Here is a 20582-nt window from a genome sequence, read left to right as displayed (position 1 = left end):
TTGTGATGTTATTTGCCATAAATGCGATACATTGACTGCTGTAATATTGTGAGATAGTAGCGGCTGTTTGTAGCTGTGGTGGGGCCTATTTGGGAGAAAATCCAGGGCCGTTTTTTACTCCCAATCCGTCCCTGGCTACACCTGATGGCTATCCGGTGGCACGTCCAAGGGATCATGAATACCAGCTGCCTCTGATTGAGGAAAAAACATAGTGTTATATAAGGCAGCTGGTCAAAGATTTTCAGGAAATGTGCTGAGACTACAGATTCCTGGTCAATGCAATTTTAGTAGTGCTCCCTGTTGCCATTTTTTGGATGACTTAAAGGGGTTTGTCTTTTGTTCTGTGTTCTTTGTTTGTTGGGTAAATCTATCTCTTCCTGTAGGATTTCTGCTGCCTTGTGTCTGTTTTTTGGCCCTTACCCCAAAATGAGGCACATCAGATTCAGCAGTGAATACAGAGAGGAGCCCATAGATCCAGATACAGATACCCAAAATCCAGAGAACCAGAGAGAAGGGCACTCATGTTGTCCTTAAAGGCTGCCATTGCTCAAGAACATTGTCCACTGGAGACAAGAAGATACACAGCAATAAAGCAACCAAAGCTGCCACATACAGTATGGAGAAAAGATGAGAGCCAGAAGGAAACTGAAGTCGACGAGTCCATCAATGAGATTAGACAGAAACTTAAGTCATGCTGAAACACACACAAGGGATGGTAGGCTAATAAAGTACAGCCATAATAAGTCAAGAGCCAAAAACATGGATAAGGCATCCATATAGCATTCCTTTATAAGAAATACTCCTTGTATTTCTTTTCAAAACCTGTTGTTCGGATAGATGATAGAGTGTGTGGACACAAAGCTGTTAGAAAATTAATTACGTTTAAATGCCTTCAGTATTGTGTCACAGGAATGAAATTCAGCTGAGGAAAGATCTAGATTAGTGAGCAGGGAAAGGGAAGGCCATGCACTAACATTACTAATTAATGGAGAGATCGTTTACAAGTCTGTCAGAATATCCAGCAACAAAATACACTATACACATAGACCCAATGTACTCGAGCCAAACCTTATCTGACACACATTGACTTTACTTTGCAATTTACAAGTGCTTACTTGGTTTGTAACACAGTTATTTTTGAATACATATCATCTCTCATCTCGCCAGTCAGAGATGATTTAAAATAATGTATCACATGTGTAGCAAGTATAAATCACCACATACATGCAATCCAACGCTCAGATGGATTTTTGTTGTGATAATAAAACTGTCATTAGAGCAGGGCTAGTATAAATCACTTTAAATATTGCTGTTTGTGCCCTTTCTGTATTAGGAAAGCATGAAACTGCCTTCGTTCAGCATTTAGACACTAGTTTTCAGTAAAACAAGGGAAAAAGAACAAGGGAAGACTTCTGGATGAGGTAAGGGCAAAAAATTACAGGAGCATTAAGATAAAGCTGATGAAAGGTTAATAATGCTTCAGTGTTTAATAGTAAGGGAACAGAGTGCTAAATTAACAATGAGCTGAGCCACAATCTGGGTTAAGTTACAGCAGGTAACCCTAATCCAGGACAGACCAGAAGAAGGAGAAGGAGCCAGAGCGAGAGGCGCTGACAACGAGAGACCAGGTGAGCTTCGGCACAGCAGAGCTGTCAGGCTCAGTAACGGATTTACCGCGCAAAATTACGGATTCTACCACACCAGCTAGTCTGGGGTATGTCTGCTCTCATGGATGTGGTAGTGTGTTTAACTGTACAGGACAAAATGTAAATTTACATTTCAGGGTACAATGTAGTTGTCAACATACAGTTGCAAAGATATCATTTGCACATTGTATCAGGACTTATTAAGATACGTGTTTCTCAGTTACATTTGCACATTTGATTTTGTACACTGTTTGTTATATCATTCATAAAAGCTTTTTTCTACCGTTTTTTGCTTTTTAGTGTTTGCTGCAATCCTTTTTTTCTGAAACAGGCACAACACTGAAGGTATACACATAGGGACATTACCAAAAACTGCCGTTGGCCAGATTATTTGCCCGCATTATTGATGAATGAAGACTTTAGAAAATTCTGACAGACTGCAGATAGTAATATGAGACTGTGATGTCATCAAGCACAGGTTGGGCTTGTGGGATCCGCTCATTCATAGGAGATGAGCAAGGCAACAGCACAAATGGTTAAAACTCATTTTGACAATGCAAGTGTTTGAAAAGTTGTAACAGGGACCACTTGCTTGTATGAGGACTACGCCTTTGGTAACAGGAGTATCTAGTGCTCTCTGCAACATCTCTCTCTCTCTCCACACAATGTGTCAACAACTACCCACTCAATGTTTTCTCTCTTCTCTTTGAACATCCACTTACTATCTCATTCCACTAGCTCCATGTTCACCTCTGCATTTATACAAGTACCACAATATCTCTCCACTTATGCTCCCCTCCCACGAGGTCTCAGTCATGGAACTGTCTCACCTCCTCCTGCACCACCCATCTGATCTCGCTTTTTTAGCAGGGTGTCATCCCCAACCTAAGTGACCTTACGAGCCCAGGTGAGGGCTGCTGTCCTTCATTACCCCAGGCAGTGAACGTCACCATGACTCGTTTGGATCCATCTCCCCGTAGACTGTACCCACAGAACTGGATGGAAGATGGCAGGAGAAGAGACAGTTCTGGCAGAAACACAGGTTAAAACACTAGTTGAGTTTTGCTGCCAAATTTCTTATTATGGTACTTTTATCAATGCTTCTTTTTAATTTTGTAAAAGCAATTAACATTAGCATGTCTCCTAAATAACTGTATATTACACACTGAACCAGGGGAAATTATTCAATGCAATGAATGTGTCTATGTAATGTGTTGTCATAATAAAAAAATATGTTTCCGGTGACAAGGTTCTGGAAGAAGAAATCAGCTTTTCTGTGAGTTGCGCTTAGTGCCCCCTGTGGAGTCTGCAGTAAAACAGATGTCACTTGTTATTATGTATGAAACAGAAGTCCTTTGTGGCAATAAATGGGGGAAAAAAGCAAGTTTGGAAGCAGCATAGAATTACAGGAATAGTAATGGGGGGGGAAGGGGGTGCGGTGGCACAGTGGGTTGGACCGCAGTCCTGCTCTCCGGTGGGTCTGGGGTTCAAGTCCCGCTTGGGGTGCCTTGTGACGGACTGGCATCCCGTCCTGGGTGTGTCCCCTCTCCCTCCGGCCTTACGCCCTGAGTTACCGGGTAGGCTCCGGTTTCCCGTGACCCTGTGAGGGACAAGCGGTTCTGAAAATGTGTGTGTGTGTGTGTGTGTGTGTGTGTGTGTGTGTGTGTGTGTGTGTGTTTCCATATGTCAGTTACGCTTTCATACCCATTCTGATTTTGCTTATTTTGTTGTGATAGTGCTTGCAGTTTGCTTCCCTTTTCTCCACTGCAGGCATGGTGGGAGAGAAGGTTTGTGAAAGTGGCATCAATTCCCTCAATAGGGCAAGAAGTAGCCACTCCCTGCGCAGTGACAGTCCCCCACCCCCATTCCGCCACTTGGAAGTGGGCCGTCCTCTTCCTAGCACTCGCATTCCGGAGCCCAAAGCCTCTATTCCCTTCCGGAACCCAGACCTGGGTATTCCCTCCAAAATGCGGGGCCCAGATGCTGGCACGCGGGGGAGAAGCCCCTCTCCACCCAAATACTCACAGCACTCCAATTTCAGGCGGAGTTCTCAGGGGCGAGGGAGCCCCCGCTCGCCAAGCCCTCGCCACACCTTAATCCCCACTCCTTTTAAGCAGGCGGAGCTGAACGCTCTACGGCAGGTGCGTGGCAACTCCCTCTCAAAAAGCCGTTGCTCATCATCTGGGATGTTCAGATCCCCTAGACGCGGTTCCATCTTTTCTCCTTCCTCCTCCCCTTCACGGAGCCCCTCTCCATTCAAACAAAATGAATCCCCGTGCTCAAGTTACGATGCTGTACAGTTTTCTGAAAGACAAAAAGAAGAATTCAGAAGTCCATCCCAGAGCTCCAGCGGGCCAGTACTAGATGCGGAATACTTATATGAAAATCTGAATCTCATTGCTAGGACTGTGGGCTCGGACGCATTCGGTTGCAAAACTGGGGTGGACAGTTCTTCCCATGTCCACAGCCCAGATGGGCGAAGCTGTTCCCACATTCGCAGGAACCACCCACCCAGTCATGCACCCACCCAGTCCCAGCGCAACCCTGGAAGGGGCTTCGACTCCAGATCACTAAGCCAGTCACCGCAGTTCTGCTGTGATGCTTTGGAAACAAACGGTAGACCCATGAGTCGAAGCAGCGCTGAAAGAGACCTGGCAGGATGGAGCCTGTCTCCAGGGTACACAGTGTCTCCTCACCAGACCAGGAGCCCTTCCCCTCGGAGGCGAAGGGACAGCTCTTCTCTGAGTTCCTCAGAATCCGAAAGCAGCCGAATCTCTGGAGGATCGGACAGTGGGGAAATGAACATGAAGGAGTATGTTGTGATGGCTGATCTCCCCAAAGCCAAAATCATATACCCAAGGGAGGGCCTTTGGCAGAGGGGGCGGGGTCAAAACCACAGCCCATTGAGGGAGGAGCTGCGCAGGCTATCAGAGTAAGATGGGATTTCAAGCAGTCTGTTACTTGAGCAACATACATGTAAATGACCAACACCAAAAATTAAACTAATACCTAAAATTCGTATGAAATGTTTCAATGTGAGATTACTTATTAGTAAACTTTTTCACCAGGCAGGCATGCATTTTAATACCTCAAGGCCAAGATAATGTAAGGATGCCTACTTTTATTAATAACAAATTGCTAAAAACCATTTGTTGGCTTATTTAACCAAAGAGGTAAATAATTCATATTTAAATTAATTTTTAACTGTATATGAAATACCTGGGGGTGCGGTGGCGCAATGGGTTGGACCAAGTCCTCCTCTCTGGTGGGTCTGGGGTTCGAGTCCCGCTTGGGGTGCCTTGCGACGGACTGGCGTCCCGTCCTGGGTGTGTCCCCTCCCCTTCCAGCCTTGTGCCCTGAGTTGCCGGGTAGGTTCCGGTTCCCCGCGACCCCGTGTGGGACAAGCGGTTCTGAAAATGTGTGTGTGTAGATGAAATTATTTTAAAAGGTGGGATAAATACTGTGTTTAAAATCAGCTAGTGATTAAAATCAAATAGCATTTATATAATACTTCCTTAATGATATAAATTACAAAATGCCATGTTTTAGCTCCCTAGGCTGAAATTTTTACTGATACATGATAATATAATTGCTAATATATTAACTGCTTATTTGCATAGTGTTTTTCCATGTAACATGTAGGAGGTTTGAGAGCAAGGTCCATTTCTATGCATACTGCTCTGTCCAGTATGTACAACTCTGCTGCCACTCCTCTTTCCCTGTGTCACTCCCCTTCATTTGCCAGGCAAACTCAAGTGGCTGAAGAGCATCAGGAATGGGGTGACTCAGTGGAGCGAGGAAGACAGAAGGAAAGAGGAAGAAAGCGGCACAAGCGCTTGAAGTCCGGGAGGGATAGGACGCCATGTGCTCAGAGCACCACTTCACTCCACTCTCCTCTGGTATGGTACATACACACACACACACACACACACTTTCCGAACCGTTTGTCCCATACGGGGTTGCGGGGAACCGGAGCCTAACCCGGCAACACAGGGCGTAAGGCCGGAGGGGACACACCCAGGACAGGATGCCAGTCCATCGCAAGGCACCCCAAGCAGGACTCGAACCCCAGACCCACTGGAGAGCAGGACCCGGTCCAACCCACTGCACCACCGCGCCCCCATGCTACATACAGTATTACTAAAATTACGAGGTCAAAGGACAAAACTACTTTTAGCAGTGTGCTTGCCCCTCGTATCATCAACACTCAAGTTACAAATAGTCTTCCGGTTTGTTTTTTTTTTTTTTTGCATAATTTACATTTATTTATTTAGCAGACACTTTTCTCTAAAGTGACTTCCAATGAACTCTATGTAGTATTACCAGCCCCTACACCTTATTCACCAAGGTGACTTACACTGCTAGATACACTACTTACACTGGGTCACTCATCCATACATCAGTGGAACACACTCTCTCTGTCACTCACACACTATGGGTGAACCTGAACAGCATGTCTTTGGACTGTGGGAGGAAACCAGAGCACTTGGAGGAAACCCATTCAGACATGGGGAGAACATGCAAACTCCACACAGACTGAGCAGGGATCAAACCCATATCCTCTCACACCACCCAGGCGCTGTGAGACAGCAGTGCTACTTCCTGTGCCACCGTGGCAGCATTATACATAATACATACACATAATCCATAATATTATCATCTCTTTACAAATGTGAACTGTATTTACAAAGTCAGCAGAGGGGTGCCAGTAAATCACACTGCAACAGAACAGAAGCTTGGATTTGGCTTAATTCACCTCACCACCTCATTGTTTACAGCTCATTCTTGGTGTTCCTCAGTGCCAGTGATGAAGAACCATATCATGGTTGCTTATGAGATGAATAGGGTATCTGTATTTAACAGGTGTTTATGGAGACAAAATATTTTATTTTCCATAATTTAAAATTAATATTAGTTACTAATAGTACACTTTAGTACTAATATTAGTATTTCAGATAAGTCATTCTAATGTTAGTGGATGTTTGCATTACTAAGCTTTTGTCAGCTTAGTGATAAAAGTGACTTTGAATTACAAACAAAAGGAATTATGAACAGATGTCCTGAATATATCCCACATCAGTTCTCATTCACATATCCAGCTACTGATATATAACCGGAGGCTTTAAATGACACAGCTTTGAAGACTGAAATAGCCAGTACTGTACACCAAATCGAATGTATGTAACTCTTAGCACGAGGTTCTGATCTCTACATCATTACAGTACACATTCCTGAATCCTGTATTAAGCGCAGGTAGAAATTTCCCATGGAAACACCCCAAACACCTCACTGACTGTATATTTCTGCCTCGTGCATCTTCTCACAAATTATAAAGCGTGTGTTTCTTGTTCAAGACGCCAACTGTTTCTTGCTGTGGTCTCTTGCAGGATGATAGCAAGGATGAGAATCCAGCTGAGATTGGTCAAGAGGAAGGCACACCTGTGGAAAAGGCATGTTTCGCCTTGGCTTCCCTGTGTACTCCACGATTGTGCCACACTGTTCATGACTCCATCTCTTTGCTGAATTTCATTCAGCTTCTCTCAGCTCTTCATGAAACTGCCTGTTTGTCAGTTTGCCAACTGTTACTTCCATAACTCATCTGCAATCATTTTACCTGTTTACCTACGGTAGCAGCAGGGTATGGACTTGAAACCTAGAGTTTGCTAGAACAAGGCCTACTCGCAGCTACTGCTGTAGTGTCCTTGAACAAAGTAATTACCCATTCTGTCTGCTTATCCTCATTGCGCTTTGTCTAAGGGAAAGTAACTTAAAATTGTACATCAAATACTGATGAAAATAGGGAAGAATGGGGAAGAGGCTGCGTGGGCGTGGTTGAACGTAGCCCCGCCCCCTGAACGCGCCTCCATCCCCTGCGGTTGTGTTTGTGCGCATGCGCCGTCAAGGCGCCAGGTATGAGTGTCGGGGCTTGTGGTCGCAATTTGAGGAACCCGTTTAGCTCCGAAAAAACGTGATTTGACAAGATAAGCATAAAAGAAAATTTTGGGGCGGCGTGTGTGAGGGATTTGTTGATCACGGGATCGAATGTTTAGCTCCTTAAACTGAAGCGTGAAGGTCGTGTCACTCACTTTTCTGAGCTGTCATCTTCCCTCAGCGTGTTGCCTCAGTCTCAGTGTCTTCGGCGCTTTTATCAGGCGAGAGTGAAACGCGCGCGCGGTTTAGCTCGTGGAACCCCGTCCACGAGCGGCGCTTTAACTACCGCTCACGGGCAGCGCGGGGCGCCGAGGGCCAAGCGGCGGCTATCTGATCTCGACACATGTGTTCTGTCAGCTAACACCTCGCTCTCAGCGGGAGAATAATAGTGGTTTACAATTAAACACAGCCGAGGTTTTCGAGAGCAGCTCGCTGGAACTTCTCTGTTAGTCAGTCGTTCACCCTGGAGCCTTGGATCATTGATCTGTTTTCGAGAGATATTAATTATTTTCCTTTCAATTGCGTCTTCCATTGGGCCCCGGGGTTCCAGAGCGGACATGCCGGTGAGTTTTTACCGTTTCGGTACTGTGTTTACCTAACTCACTGTTACTCTGATTGATCATGTGCACTGAATCATCAGTCGGTTTTCACCAACACGTAGGTCTTGTAGTTTTACTGCTCATTTATTACAGTTTTTTTTTTATTATAGTTTAATAATGACATGCCAGTTTTATTTTGATTATCTGATGTTAAATTAGCTGTCATGTTTACGTTCCATCGGGTGCCCTAAACTGATGCTTCTTTACGTTATTACAACATTATTAGTAAATTGGGGCTAAATCTCGAGAAGGTTCATTTCCGTGAGCTTCCTGCAAGCGGAGATGAGGGTGAACCTTTTTTGATGGTCACATTAATTGCTGCCACTTCGTGTTATCTTCTCCTAAATGCGTTTGACTGTGAAAATAAATCTTATATGAGATTTAAAAAAATCTAAACAGTTTAATCTACCTCTGTGGTCCATTTCAGTTGCATTATTTAGGTGTGTTTTCTATAAGACCTGATCTCCTTTCTCTCATTGATACCTCATTGAATGACCTCTCAGTCACTTTTCAGCTATAACCTTTCTTTCCTCTTTTTCCTTCACCGAAGTCTCTTTCCATATCTATTGGCACACATGTTAATTCTTTATATTCCGTCCTCTCCATGGATAAGAAATCTGCTTTGCTTATTACCATGAGAGTTAGAAAACTAGAAATACAGTATGAGATCCAAATATTTTTAGATATTTTACAAAATTATTGGACTGGGGATTTGTTTGCAGTTCTAGTGAAATTGACAGCTTGTTTCCAGCAGCTGGCAATGTGCTTAAACTGTCACAGAAAAGTACTTAATACTTGTTGGTCCCAGCAATACAGTGCGGTGGTGTTTAGATCCACCAGCATGAATCTGTGTAACGTTTTCAGCTTTTGTTATATGCAGCTGTACTACTGTTCTGTGCTACTGACCCCTTTAAAGAACATTATAGTTTACAATGAAAAGCTTGGAGATGAAGGAGACTTGATGTGATGGCTGATTTTCACATTTTTTTCACTGGAGAATGGGTCATCTGAGTGTTTTGCGTGAAGTACGGACAATGCAGGTCAACCAGAAACATGAGATCTCTTAATTTCTGGATTTTTTTTTTTTTAAAATTTAAAAACCATGTCTTTAAATGTTTTACCCAACAACCTTTTACATTCCTACTGAATTCGTACTCAGTTTTCAAAGTGACCAGATTGCTTTAGAGCGCAGTTATCGAATGAGCACAAGAGATGGAAAATAGAAAAAAATGCCTAAAGTAACAGAATTCTTGTGATTCTTTACAATCATGGTTTCATCTCTTCTGTCAGGGTGTTTCCTTGTCTCGTCAGCTTTACATTTCTGTTCAGTCAGCTGCATATTAACACTCTTAACCACACACATCCTCCTTAAGCAGGGTTTCCTTTTTTCATATTTTGTCAGTCTGTGTGTAAAATGTCACAACCCCCCCCCAAGAGATGGTTGTCTGTTTCTCCCCCAGCACCAGAGATGAGTCTAGTGCTTCCTGTTGGCTTCACACACCAGCCTCCTTTTCTTTCTTACATACTGTATATATGAATCAATAGAGTGAGAAGGCATTGTTACTAATGGGAGTTTTCAAAGCATACCCGACTTGCATCTCAACCCATTTATTCAGCTCTATATTTTTAGACCCACGAGTCAGTTTAGTTTTGATACCTTATTCAAACTCTACTACTTTGGTACACTTGCCTGGACATGAATATGCAACCTTTTGAGTGTTTAAACAATGTTTTTCTTAAGTGCAACTCTGCTTATGCTATAACACTTAATGCATATGTATTTATGAGCACAGTGTGTGTGTTTGTGTGTGAGTTAGAGCAAGAGTGCATGCCCTATACAGGGCCAGCACGTAACAGTGGTTAGAACTGCTGCCATTGGACTTGAGAGGTTGAAGGTTGTAATCCTATCCCTAGCTATAGTAGCCCTGATCATAGTGTTTACCCTGAATTGCTCTGGTAAAAAAAAATGAGAGCCAGCTGTATAATGGGTAAATAATAGGAAGTAACTTGGCATTGAGTCACTTAGGATAAGATGGTCAACTTAATAAATATATTATTGATAGACTGGTCATGAAGTTCAATCTTGTGTTTTGCCTGCAGCCTGACATCCTCAATTTCAAGAAGGGATGGATGTCAAAACTGGATGAAGATGGAGAGGTACTGAGAACGGCCCTTTTCCCTCTGTTTACGTCTCCTGCTGAGGGTTTTAGTATTTGTCGCCCCCATTATGTGCAAATTGTATTCTAGGCACAGGATTGTGAAGTGCAGTTACACTCAGGTGTGAAAGGTTGCAGTTTCTTACCCATGTGGATTTGTTGCATTCAGTTCCTGTCTGTTCAGGGCTGCTGACTAAATGCCTGGTATGCAGAGGGCACATCTGAAACACGTTTAGAGATCACTGTGTTTGTTTTAACAAAGCACTTTATGACAGTGATTTCAGAGCAGTTACTAGGAGGTAAATGTTTTCTGCATGTGAATATTGTTCTACCTCCAGCAGCAGACATGGGAGAGCAGCAGAGAAACTGAAAGTCAAAGTTGTGATAGAAATCCTGCTCTGATTAGACTGGTCTGTCTGCGATCTGACTGGGGAGGGGGGTTCTGGTGTGACCTGCTCTGTAATCGTGTGTCCTTCCTGTCTCGACAGTGGAGGAAGCACTGGTTTGTGCTGACGGATGATGGCCTCAGGTATTATCGGGACGCCAAGGCTGAGGAGGTGAGGTTGCCTGCAGGTTGTACTCGGCAATAAGTGCACTGTTGACGACGTGCTACTGTTGGCACTTGCAGTGGTTCCGCATTGAGCCTGTCAGCTGTCCATCATCCCCGCTCTGTTGCAGTGTATCTTTTCATAAAGGATCTATGTTTGTCACTTTTCTTGTTGTTTCCTAAAGATTTTATCCGCTAACATTTATATTGTTTGAAATATGCCAAAAGAGTGATGGGGATGGTTGCGACAACTAGAATAATTTTATTTTTCTCAAATGATTGCCTTTTCCAACTTGTCACTTGACATGCATCACGATGCTCAGGTTAGTCGGTCAAAACAGATGATCTCCCACCCCCTTCTCCTCTGCAGAAGGATGACCTGGATGGAGAGATTGACCTGACAACCTGTGTTGGGGTGTCTGAGTTTGACGTGGAGAAAAACTATGGCTTTCAGATACAGGTGAATCACCTTTTTGACCAGAGTAGTAAAGTGGCAAAATTTGCACCGGACTTTGTCCCGGGTCCCAGTACTTCTCTGTGCATTGATAAAATGCTGGACCAAAGAGAGACTGAGACACTTAATGAAAAATACACAGACACACACACTGGCTGAAACCGCTTGTCCTGAGTGGGGTCGCGGCGAACCAGAGCCTAACCTGGTAACACAGGGCGTGAGGCTGGAGGGGGAGCAATGGACTTTAGACACACCTGTAGTGCGTCCACTGTTCTCAGTCTTATGCAAGGCCTTTGAAGCAAAGGCGGCATGGCATGATAATTGACTACACACACACACACACACAGTCTGAAACTGCTTGTTCCAAGCAGGGTCGCGACAAACTGGAGCCTAACCCGGCAACACAGGGTGTAAGGCTGGAGGGGGAGGGGACACACCCAGGACAGGATGCCAGTCTGTTGCAAGGCACCCCAAGCAGGACTTGAACCCCAGACCCACCAGAGAGCAGAACCCAGCCAAGCCCGCTGCGCCACCGCGACCCCCCCGTTAATGAAAAATTGACTGGATTTATTATCAAAACTCAGAGAACACATCACTAAGCAAACCAAACAGGTTTCATCAGTTGCCTTTGAATGTTGTCTAACTGAATAATTAATATGAATTATTTAATTGAATAGTTAATAATTTAGGTTCAAATGCGTACTCAGTTTCCCTTCTCATGAGACTGAAAATGTCTATGGCTCAGTCAGTACACTAGGTACTACTAATGGCTGCCTGCTCTCACTCTCATCCTGATTGTCTTCCACCTTTCTTTCTCACCCTGCTCAGACGCTGGAAGCCGTGTTCACCCTGTCGGCCATGACCTCAGGCATCAGGAGGAACTGGGTGGAGGTGCTGAGTAAGAGCGTGCTTCCCAGCAGGGCCCCAGATGTCCCACAGTAAGTCCTGCACCGCTCCGCTCTGACCATTCACCTTCAGCATCGTTCAGTGGCGTGGTTCACACATTTGCATTTATTCATTTTGTGGATTCTTTTCTGCACGTGATGTAGATCTCAGAGAAACCAAGTGCAGACAGAAGGAGAGATGTGGATGCAGACACGTGATTCTTGAGTACAGTCTGTTTGTCACATACCACTGTATAAACCAGTCCACAATACATGAGTGGCTGCATGTTGGTTTTCAGTTATTAAACAAATTGTTAAAAATATTAAACACATATTTATATGTATATCATGCACTTAAGAGATCAGGGGAAACGAGAATTCGAAAGAGGTGAGTTTTGAGACCCTTCTTAAATGTAGACAGAAATTTAGCAGTTCTGAGTGAGAGGGGGAGGTCAGTCCACCACATCAGAGCAAGAACTGAAAACCTTTGTGTTTTTTATTTTGGACCTTTCGTGTGGGGGACCACCAAGTGGGCAGAGGTGGAGGTGTGTAGCAGTCTGAGGGATATGCTAGTGTTTTTATGAGCAAATGTAAGTGTGGAACATCTATCCTCAAACAACATATACTTGTATAACAATTGTCTCACTGTTACTGTGATGTACACCTGTGTTCTGTATATACTGATATATTAACAGTGCATCAACTACTATGGGTTATTTAGCCATAGAAAATCGTGTGTGTGTGTGTGTGTGTGTGTGTGTGTGTGTGTGTGTGTGTGTGTGTGTGTGTGCGCGCGCGCATCAGAAATTTGGTATTGTCATGCATAAATTGGCAGAAACCTTTGTTTGGCAAATCGTATCGTAATGTACCACTTTTGTTCCCTGTTTTCTCCTGTCTTAGAGTGTTAGAGAGCGGAAGCAGCAAAGAGAGCTGTCTGTCCTCTGAAGCTGCACCACATCGCCCCTCCCCCCAACGTGGCCACAATGACTCAGGATCGGAAGCTGTAATCTCCACTTCCACCCAACGTGAACTGGACTATGTGGAGCTTACCCTAGTGGCAGCCGCACCCATTGAAGCGCAGCTTGCTCAAACCCGAGATGCTGAAGAGGATGCCGGCAGGGAGCATGTGAGGCGGCTCGAGGACAGGACTCGCTGGTTTGAGGCAGGGCTCTCAACGAAAGAACCTCCACTGGGCAGCAGCCCATGGGATGCTGTGCTGCTGAAGAAGGGGGTTGACCCTGCCTCACTGATGGAGGCGGAGCTTGATAGGAAGTGGGCGGAGTTTGAGAGACTGCCCTTACAGGAGACGAGATCGTTGCGTCTGATGGGTGTCCGAGCAGGCCAGCCAGCCAGTGAGGCACTACAGAGGGAGGTAGTGGAATTAAGCTTTAAAATTCAGCTAAATTTGAGCGAAACAAGTCAACGGTTTTATTTATGAAGGCTGATTTTAAAAATATGGTCCTTGGAGACCTGATTCTGTTACTTTGCCTGCTCTGTCAGATGGCATCCCTGAGAGTACAAGTAGAACAGCTGCAACGAGGAAGTGGAGCTCATTGTGGCCCCGAGGCCCCCTGTGGCCGCAGCCTGGAGGCGATGGAGAAGGCCCATAGGGAGGCGTTGGAGGAGCTTCAAAGGCAGCATGTGAGGGAGGTCAGGGAGCTGCAGGGAGAGAGAGACCGACTACTACGTGAAGAGAGCCAGGCCACTGTACAGGGTGAGCGAGGAGCGGCATGCAAGTGTCCAATGAACGAGTGTGTCATTGTCCGTACTGTATTGATCTCTTTCTATATTCAAGTGAGTGTTTTATAGCTGTGATGCGTGTTCCTCCTCTTCACATGCCCGACCCACCTCTGTGCCTGGCCCTCCTGCCACCCTGCGTGTTCCTTCTGTAGCCATGGAGGTGCTAAAGAAGGCTCTTAAGGAGGAGCTGGAGGAGGAGGTGGCAAGAGCCAAGAGGCTGTGTGGAGGGATGACTGACCCACAGGCCTTGCAGACGCAGTAAGTTCCTGCTCTGTGCTTTCCAGAGGTCAGTGCAGATGTAGGTGGCGTCACACACTTAACCTTGGCTTTCATCTCAGGCCTGTGCTTTGTCTCACGGTTTTGCCCTTCTTGCTGTGCCGAGGATACCATAGACTGCAGATGATGATTTGTCATTTCCATAAACATGTTGGTTCAGTTCTGTGGAAGGCTCACAACATTTCCCTGCACAGTGCCGCATACAGTGGAGAGTGCAGTTAAAGTTCTGTCTTCTCAAAAGACCTTAGGTGATGTGCAAGGCATCCCAGGAATGCAGGCACTAGGGAGGGCATGCTGTGGCTTTGTCCGGATGCCCAGATCCGTTGCTGATGAGGCAATTGCTGCCTCCGTGGGCCGGACTCATCCCTCCCCCTGCCTTGCTGACAAAGGGTTCAGTCCCATATGACCCAGTGGTTCCTGTCTCTTCAGGGGTCTTGATTCACTCAGTTGCTCTGTGCCGTCTCGCCGTGCCTTGCCCCACATCTCCGCACTTTACTCTGCCTTCTCGTGTGTAAATACACTTGCTTATTAAACAAGTGAAGTGAGGTGCAGTGGCGCAGCAGGTTTGGCTGGGTCCTGCTCTCTGGTGGGTCTGGGGTTTGAGTCCCCCTTCGAGTGCCTTGCGACGGACTGGTTTCCTGCCTTGGGTGTGTCCCCCCCCTCCAGCCTTGTGCCCGTGTTGCCGGTTTAGGCTTCAGCTCTCTGTGACACCACTCGGAACAAGCGGCTTCAGCCTGTGTGTGTGTGTGTGTGTGTGTGTGTGTGTGTGTTAAACAAGCGAATCATTTAGGTCAATAATATACTCATTTATCCCTATAAGTTTCTTTTTCTGTCGCCAATGATGTTAAGTGGCTCTTTTGCCTGAGATTTTGATGAGAACTGGTCCTGTTAACTGTGTATGTGAACAACCTGCATTATTTGTTTTTTTTTTTTTTTAAATCAATGGAGGTGCATTGATTTTGTTTCAGTTTAAAAAAAAAAAAAAAAAAAAAAAAACTGGTCAAAAGTAACCTCGCAGGCGGCACAGTGGTGCTGCAGGTAGCGCTGGTGCCTCGCAACACTTTGAGCTGTGGGTTTGGACATTGGCTCGAAATGCAACTCAGTCTGTGTGTTCACTCCGTGTTGGTGTGGGTTCCTTACAACAGTCCAGAGATGCGTGTTTGTCAAATTGCTAGGTTGTGTGGATGAATAGAAGGGGGGTGTGGTGCTGCAGTGGGTTTGGCTGGTGCCTGCTGTGTGGTTGGTCTGGGGTTCAAGGCCTGCTTGGGGTGCCTTGTGGTGGACTGGTGTCCCATCCAGAGTGTTTCCTCTCCCCCTTCGGCCTTGTGCCCTGTGCTTCTGGGATAGGCTCCGGGTTGCCACGACCCCACTTGAGACAAGCGATTGACATTGCTTGGCTGGTGTATGAACAGATATTTGTAAGTAGTTTCCCATAAAAATGTAAATGTAATTTAGCTGACGCTTTTCTCCAAAGCGACTTACAATGTTAATCTGGTTACATTTATTTACCCATTTATACAGCTGGGTAATTTTTACTGGAGTTTATGGTAAGTACCTTGCTTGAGTACTACAACTGGAGGTGAGATTCAAACCTGTGACCTTTGCATCCAAAGGCAGCAGCTCTACCAGCTGTCCTCGGTTTTGTGTGGTGTATCTGGTATTGTAAGTCACCTTGGGCTAAGGCATCAGTTAGATACCTAATAATATTATCATTATTTTATAAGAGATCTGAAACAGGAGCATGTTAATAGTTTGCATTAAAAACAGTCTCTCTGGGTTTTTTTTAAGCACCTCATTTGGCTGAGGTCACTCTTTTTTTGCAGACTCCTTCTTATAGCCCAGACTAAAGCTTGACTTTGGACAGTGACCACAACAAACAGTCACTTTATTGTGCAGAAGGATTTGGGAAGAACCCGCAGGACCCTGTACCTCAGCTCTGTGCCCAGATGTCTGTGGATTGCTCGTAGGAATGGCATGTGAAAAACTTGAGCAGCACTCGCAGAGCTGTGTGTCAGAGACACAAATGTCAGTGCCACCTTTGGGCCTAATGTGAGGCCACTGCCTTCAGCCGTGTGCAAGAACCAGCCAGCTGGAGATGACTAAATTACAGAGGAAATTGGCAAATAGAAAAATGTGCTTTAGACATTCCTTTTGTGTAAGAGAACTTTCATTTTTTTCATGAATAAATTAATAATTCTAACAATTTTAATGCAGCCATGTGTAATTTGTGATTGCAGTACCAGCAACATATTAAAAAAATTCATCTTATAATTTTTCAGGCAACTCCAAAAATGCCCTGGTCTTTTTTTCCTTAAAATTCCAAGCTTAGAAGTGTTTGAGTTTAATTAAAATGACTTTTTTTTTTTAGTAAATTCAGGATTTCAACACTGCCTTTCTCATAAATGTGCTGCACACACGTTGTTATATTTTGTTAAAACTATTTTTCCACTGTGTACTTTGTCAGTTTGTATAACATTTCAGTGTAACCTGGTGGTTTGTATTAATGCAAATATTTAATTTTTAGTGTTGAAATACTACAGTTAGTAGACTAGTCAGAAATCTTCAGTCTGAGTCTATAATCATTATCAATAATCATATGTCAGTGTGTAATCTGATGTTATACTGTACTGCCTAACTGGTCACACCACTGTTTATATTGGGCATATCTAATTGTACTACTATACTGGCACACCCCTCTTTTTTTTTTTTTAAAAAAAAAAAATATTTTCTTAATTATCATGGTCATCTCCATGTGTCCCAGCTGTGAGACGCAGACCCTACAGAGGGAGTTGGACCGCCTGTCAGAACAGTACTCTCAGAAATGTCTGGAGCTGAGCAGGGCCCAGAAAAGCATTGAGGAGCGGGAACAGGAGATCAGCAGCAGAGTGATGGAAGTGGAGCAGCTGAAGAAGGAGAACCAGGTTAATCAGAAGTAGGGGTGGGGAAGTGGATGGACACAGTGTTAGTGCTGAATTTTCTATCAAAACCTTTCTTCACTGTAAAAGTATGAACACAACTGTGTTTGTACCTGTTCGAATCAGTTTGAAGAATATCTCTATTTAGGACTCTTCTCTGCTTCCACCAAACTGATACTTTTACTTTTGTCTATGTCTGACTTCCTTTTGTTTGTTTTGGAGTGGGTTGCCCTGCACCATTAGTGATCCATTTCCTTGGACCTCCTGTTACAGGAACTGCAGACTCGTCTGGTGGAGGAGATCAGTCACATGCGCTCCTTTATCACAGGTGAAGGGTCAGAAGATGGCCACCATGGCAACCGTGAACGCAGTTCCTGTGAACTGGAGGTATGAGAGAGATGGGAACCAGGGAACTTGGATGATGTGAAAGTGAGCATTATTGCTTCCATCTGCCCACTGCGTGTTAAATAGCGCTCACCTCTGATGGTCTGATTGCATAGGAAAAACATATTCAAAAGTGTTTCACCTTAAATATCAACCGTGTTTCATTTGTGATTGACACAGCATAACTGGTGACGAGTATGGGACTGATTCATCCCATAAACGTTCAACATTTATCACTATCTGCATGTTTAGTTTATCTATACAGTCAAAAGTGTAATAGACACATACAATTACTTTTCCCACTTGGTAGTTTCTGTAAAAAAAATTTGTGTGTAGTAGCTAATAAAAAATGCACTGAAGGAAACTGGACAGCTCTGTGAAAGGGCCCCCCTAAACACAGCACTTTTGTGTTTTTTGTTCAATGTGAGTGTGTTTAGCTGCCAATGGCCCCAAAAACACATTGTTTTTCCTTCTCAGCAGAGAAATGTTATATAGTGGAAGGGTGAAGAAAATACAGCTTTAAATAAACAAACTGGGGAGAAATTTCATCTTCAAAAATCTGTAACACGAATGTTTGTATCATGAGGCACTTGTGTATTGCCCAGGTTGCCCAAGCGTACTCGCACTTCTCACTGAATCTGTATTCGTCAGTTTGATACTCCTGCTATGTATCAATGCGTTGCTTTAACCTAGATTGTATTGGCTGGCAGGTGCTGCTGCGAGTTAAGGAGAATGAAGTGCAGTATTTACACAAGGAGATTGGCTGCCTGAGGGATGAGCTGCATTCTCTCAACAAGGTACTGAGGCTCCAGTGTGTGGACCGGAGTGAGCTTACTGTCTGCCTTGGAGTGCAAAGAGATTCTCTCCCCACACCTGTGCATCACTTTGCTGAACTCTGGATAGGTCTGTAGAGTGCTGAGGATGCTTTCTAGTCGGGCCCAGAACAGTGTGTGCATATGTGTCTGCATCCATGTGAGTTGGGGGAAGCAGAATTTCTTCACACACTACTTACACCCTGGCAGGAGAAGCGGCTGGCCTGCGAGCGCTTCAAGGAGCTGTCCGTGGAGCTGAGCGTGGTGAAGAGCCGCAACGAGCAGGAGATCAAGGCCCTTCGGGAGCACCTGAAGCTCACTACAGCTGCCCTGAAGGAGGCGCAGCAGCTGAGGAACATCCTGCCCCACTGAGATACAGATTGGTCCCAATTCTTCTCCTGGTTCTCCTTGAAAAGCAGAAAGTTCAGATGTCTGCATGTTCCTCATGACGGCGGCACCGCTTATATGGTCTCAGTGCCTTTGGTGCTGTTGGAACAGACGTACCTCAAGATCCACTTAGGCGGCTCAAATATGTCAAGGACTGGTTTTGCGCACACTCGTTGCAGAAAACTGGTTTCTGCTCCATTTTTCCACTATGGGGGAGTTCAGTTTTTATTTCACTAAGCTTGTGGCAAGACATGAGTATACTGAGATCTGTTTAAAGTAGACTTCGAGTTGGTGTGAAAATGTGGAAAATGTGACTGGATGCTTTAGCGGTGGGAGAACACCACGACCACAAATAAGTGTGCGTAAGCGATTCTGGTGCCTCCAGTGCTACGTCTTGTGTCATTGTTTTGTGGTGTCTTTCCAATTTGGATTTCCCAGTATTCACGTTTGAGGTATGCATGTCTTGTGTTTGCTATGCAGGACTAATATAGTTGATCACAAGTGGATTCACTCAGTCCCTGTAAGAGGGTGAATTTTGGATTAACATTCCATTTGCCTTAAAGTTTAAAACACAATTTTGTCAATGGAAACTAACAATTTAAGGGCTGACTTTTTGTTACGCAAGTTATTTAAATTAACTTTCCAAAGCTAAATAGGTTGCAGTTATTGTGTATATTGTATGGTTAATCTTTTCTCATTTCAGGCTGATGTACAGTACTGTGCAAAAGTTTTAGGCAACTGGGGGGAAAAAAGCTGTAAAGTATGAATGATTCCAAAAATTATGCTCTTAATTAATAAACTTCCTACAAAGCTTAGCAACCGCCCATCGTCAACAACCACTTTCAATATTTAAGTGCCTAAGACTTTTGCACATTACTGTAAATGCATAAGATGTACAAATTTTAGTGCTCGCTTCATTCGATAATGACAGTAAGTTCAGTTCATAGATATTCACACATACTGCAGTTCAAGTTTGGCCAACAATTAGTTCAGTTTTTAATTCAGTTATTTATATTTTATACAAATACTTTTTTAATGTTGGAAGTTTGAATTCTTTGATTTTAACCAATAAGGGATTTGGGCACATCTTATTTTGGATTTATCATTTAAAGTTGTCCCTAGTTTAAACTTTTCTGTACTCTCAGAAGTGTCTGCAGAGCAAATTGTTTATATGTTTGCGTTTCTGTTTTCAAATTACATGTTACATTTCTGTATTTGTTCATGGTGCTAACTTTTTTTTTTCAATGAGCAATTAAAAATGACTTGGGCAGTTTCCGTTTCAGGGAAAAAAAATTGAAATTTAGTGATAAACATCAGTTGTGTTTGCATTTTGTCAGTTGTTTCTATAATGGGTCATGAGAAAGACCCACTTGTTGCTGGTTAAGGAATTCATAAAGCCCTTTAATTTACATTTCATTTTTTAAAAATGTGACCACAAGTGAATTTATTATGGGAGCATGCAGCATTCCTTTTGTGGAATGACAATGTAGTACCATGATTTTGTTATTTAATGTGCTGGTTTACATTTAGTAAGTGAGCCTTTTACGTGAATAAATGCTGGGGTTGTCAAGTGTGTTGGGTAAGAAGTGTTTGGCAGTAATTTGCTGCCTGGTTGTGAGTCATTTTGTTATAGGCCTCTGGGGTCCTATGGTCCCTTGTTTAGGGTTCTTAGAATCCATAGCTTTGAATCTTTGAAGACTGAGAATTAGTTATATAAAGGATGATTGGATTACTTCTCCATATCTTGTGTAATGCCCTGCTGTTATCAGTGGCAGGCCTTTGATCAGAATACTGTAGTTTTTTCATGTCTTTTGGATGGAGTTTGATTTTCAGACATGTAATTAATATATT

General features: G+C 44.1%; 1 protein-coding gene across 2 annotated transcripts; it reads left to right on the top strand.

Annotated features, from left to right (window-relative positions):
* The first annotated feature begins 7555 nt into the window (after nt 1-7555).
* Nucleotides 7556-19808, top strand: LOC108939822 (TRIO and F-actin-binding protein-like). Of its 2 annotated transcripts, XM_018761453.2 has the most exons (12): nt 7556-8140; nt 10277-10333; nt 10821-10889; nt 11250-11339; nt 12162-12271; nt 13118-13589; nt 13718-13931; nt 14110-14215; nt 16995-17154; nt 17422-17535; nt 18243-18329; nt 18555-19808. In XM_018761453.2, the coding sequence occupies exons 1-12, from the start codon at nt 8135-8137 to the stop codon at nt 18714-18716; spliced, it is 1647 nt and encodes a 548-aa protein (XP_018616969.2). In that variant the 5' UTR covers nt 7556-8134; the 3' UTR covers nt 18717-19808. The 2 variants fall into 2 exon arrangements, with proteins under 2 accessions (XP_018616969.2, XP_018616970.2); XM_018761454.2 differs by lacking the exon at nt 18555-19808 and having other exon boundaries at nt 17422-17577; nt 18243-18315.
* Nucleotides 19809-20582: the final 774 nt, after the last annotated feature.

Source organism: Scleropages formosus, chromosome 20, assembly GCF_900964775.1.
Source record: "Scleropages formosus chromosome 20, fSclFor1.1, whole genome shotgun sequence".
Lineage (NCBI taxonomy): Eukaryota > Metazoa > Chordata > Actinopteri > Osteoglossiformes > Osteoglossidae > Scleropages > Scleropages formosus.
This window is presented reverse-complemented; position numbering and strand designations above follow the sequence as displayed.

Excerpts from the sequence above, each read along its gene's own strand:
- LOC108939822 (XM_018761453.2), top strand. Across the intron at positions 14,216-16,994 it reads CCACAGGCCTTGCAGACGCA|CTGTGAGACGCAGACCCTAC; the intron begins GTAAGTTCCTGC and ends CATGTGTCCCAG. Across the intron at positions 18,330-18,554 it reads AGCTGCATTCTCTCAACAAG|GAGAAGCGGCTGGCCTGCGA; the intron begins GTACTGAGGCTC and ends ACACCCTGGCAG.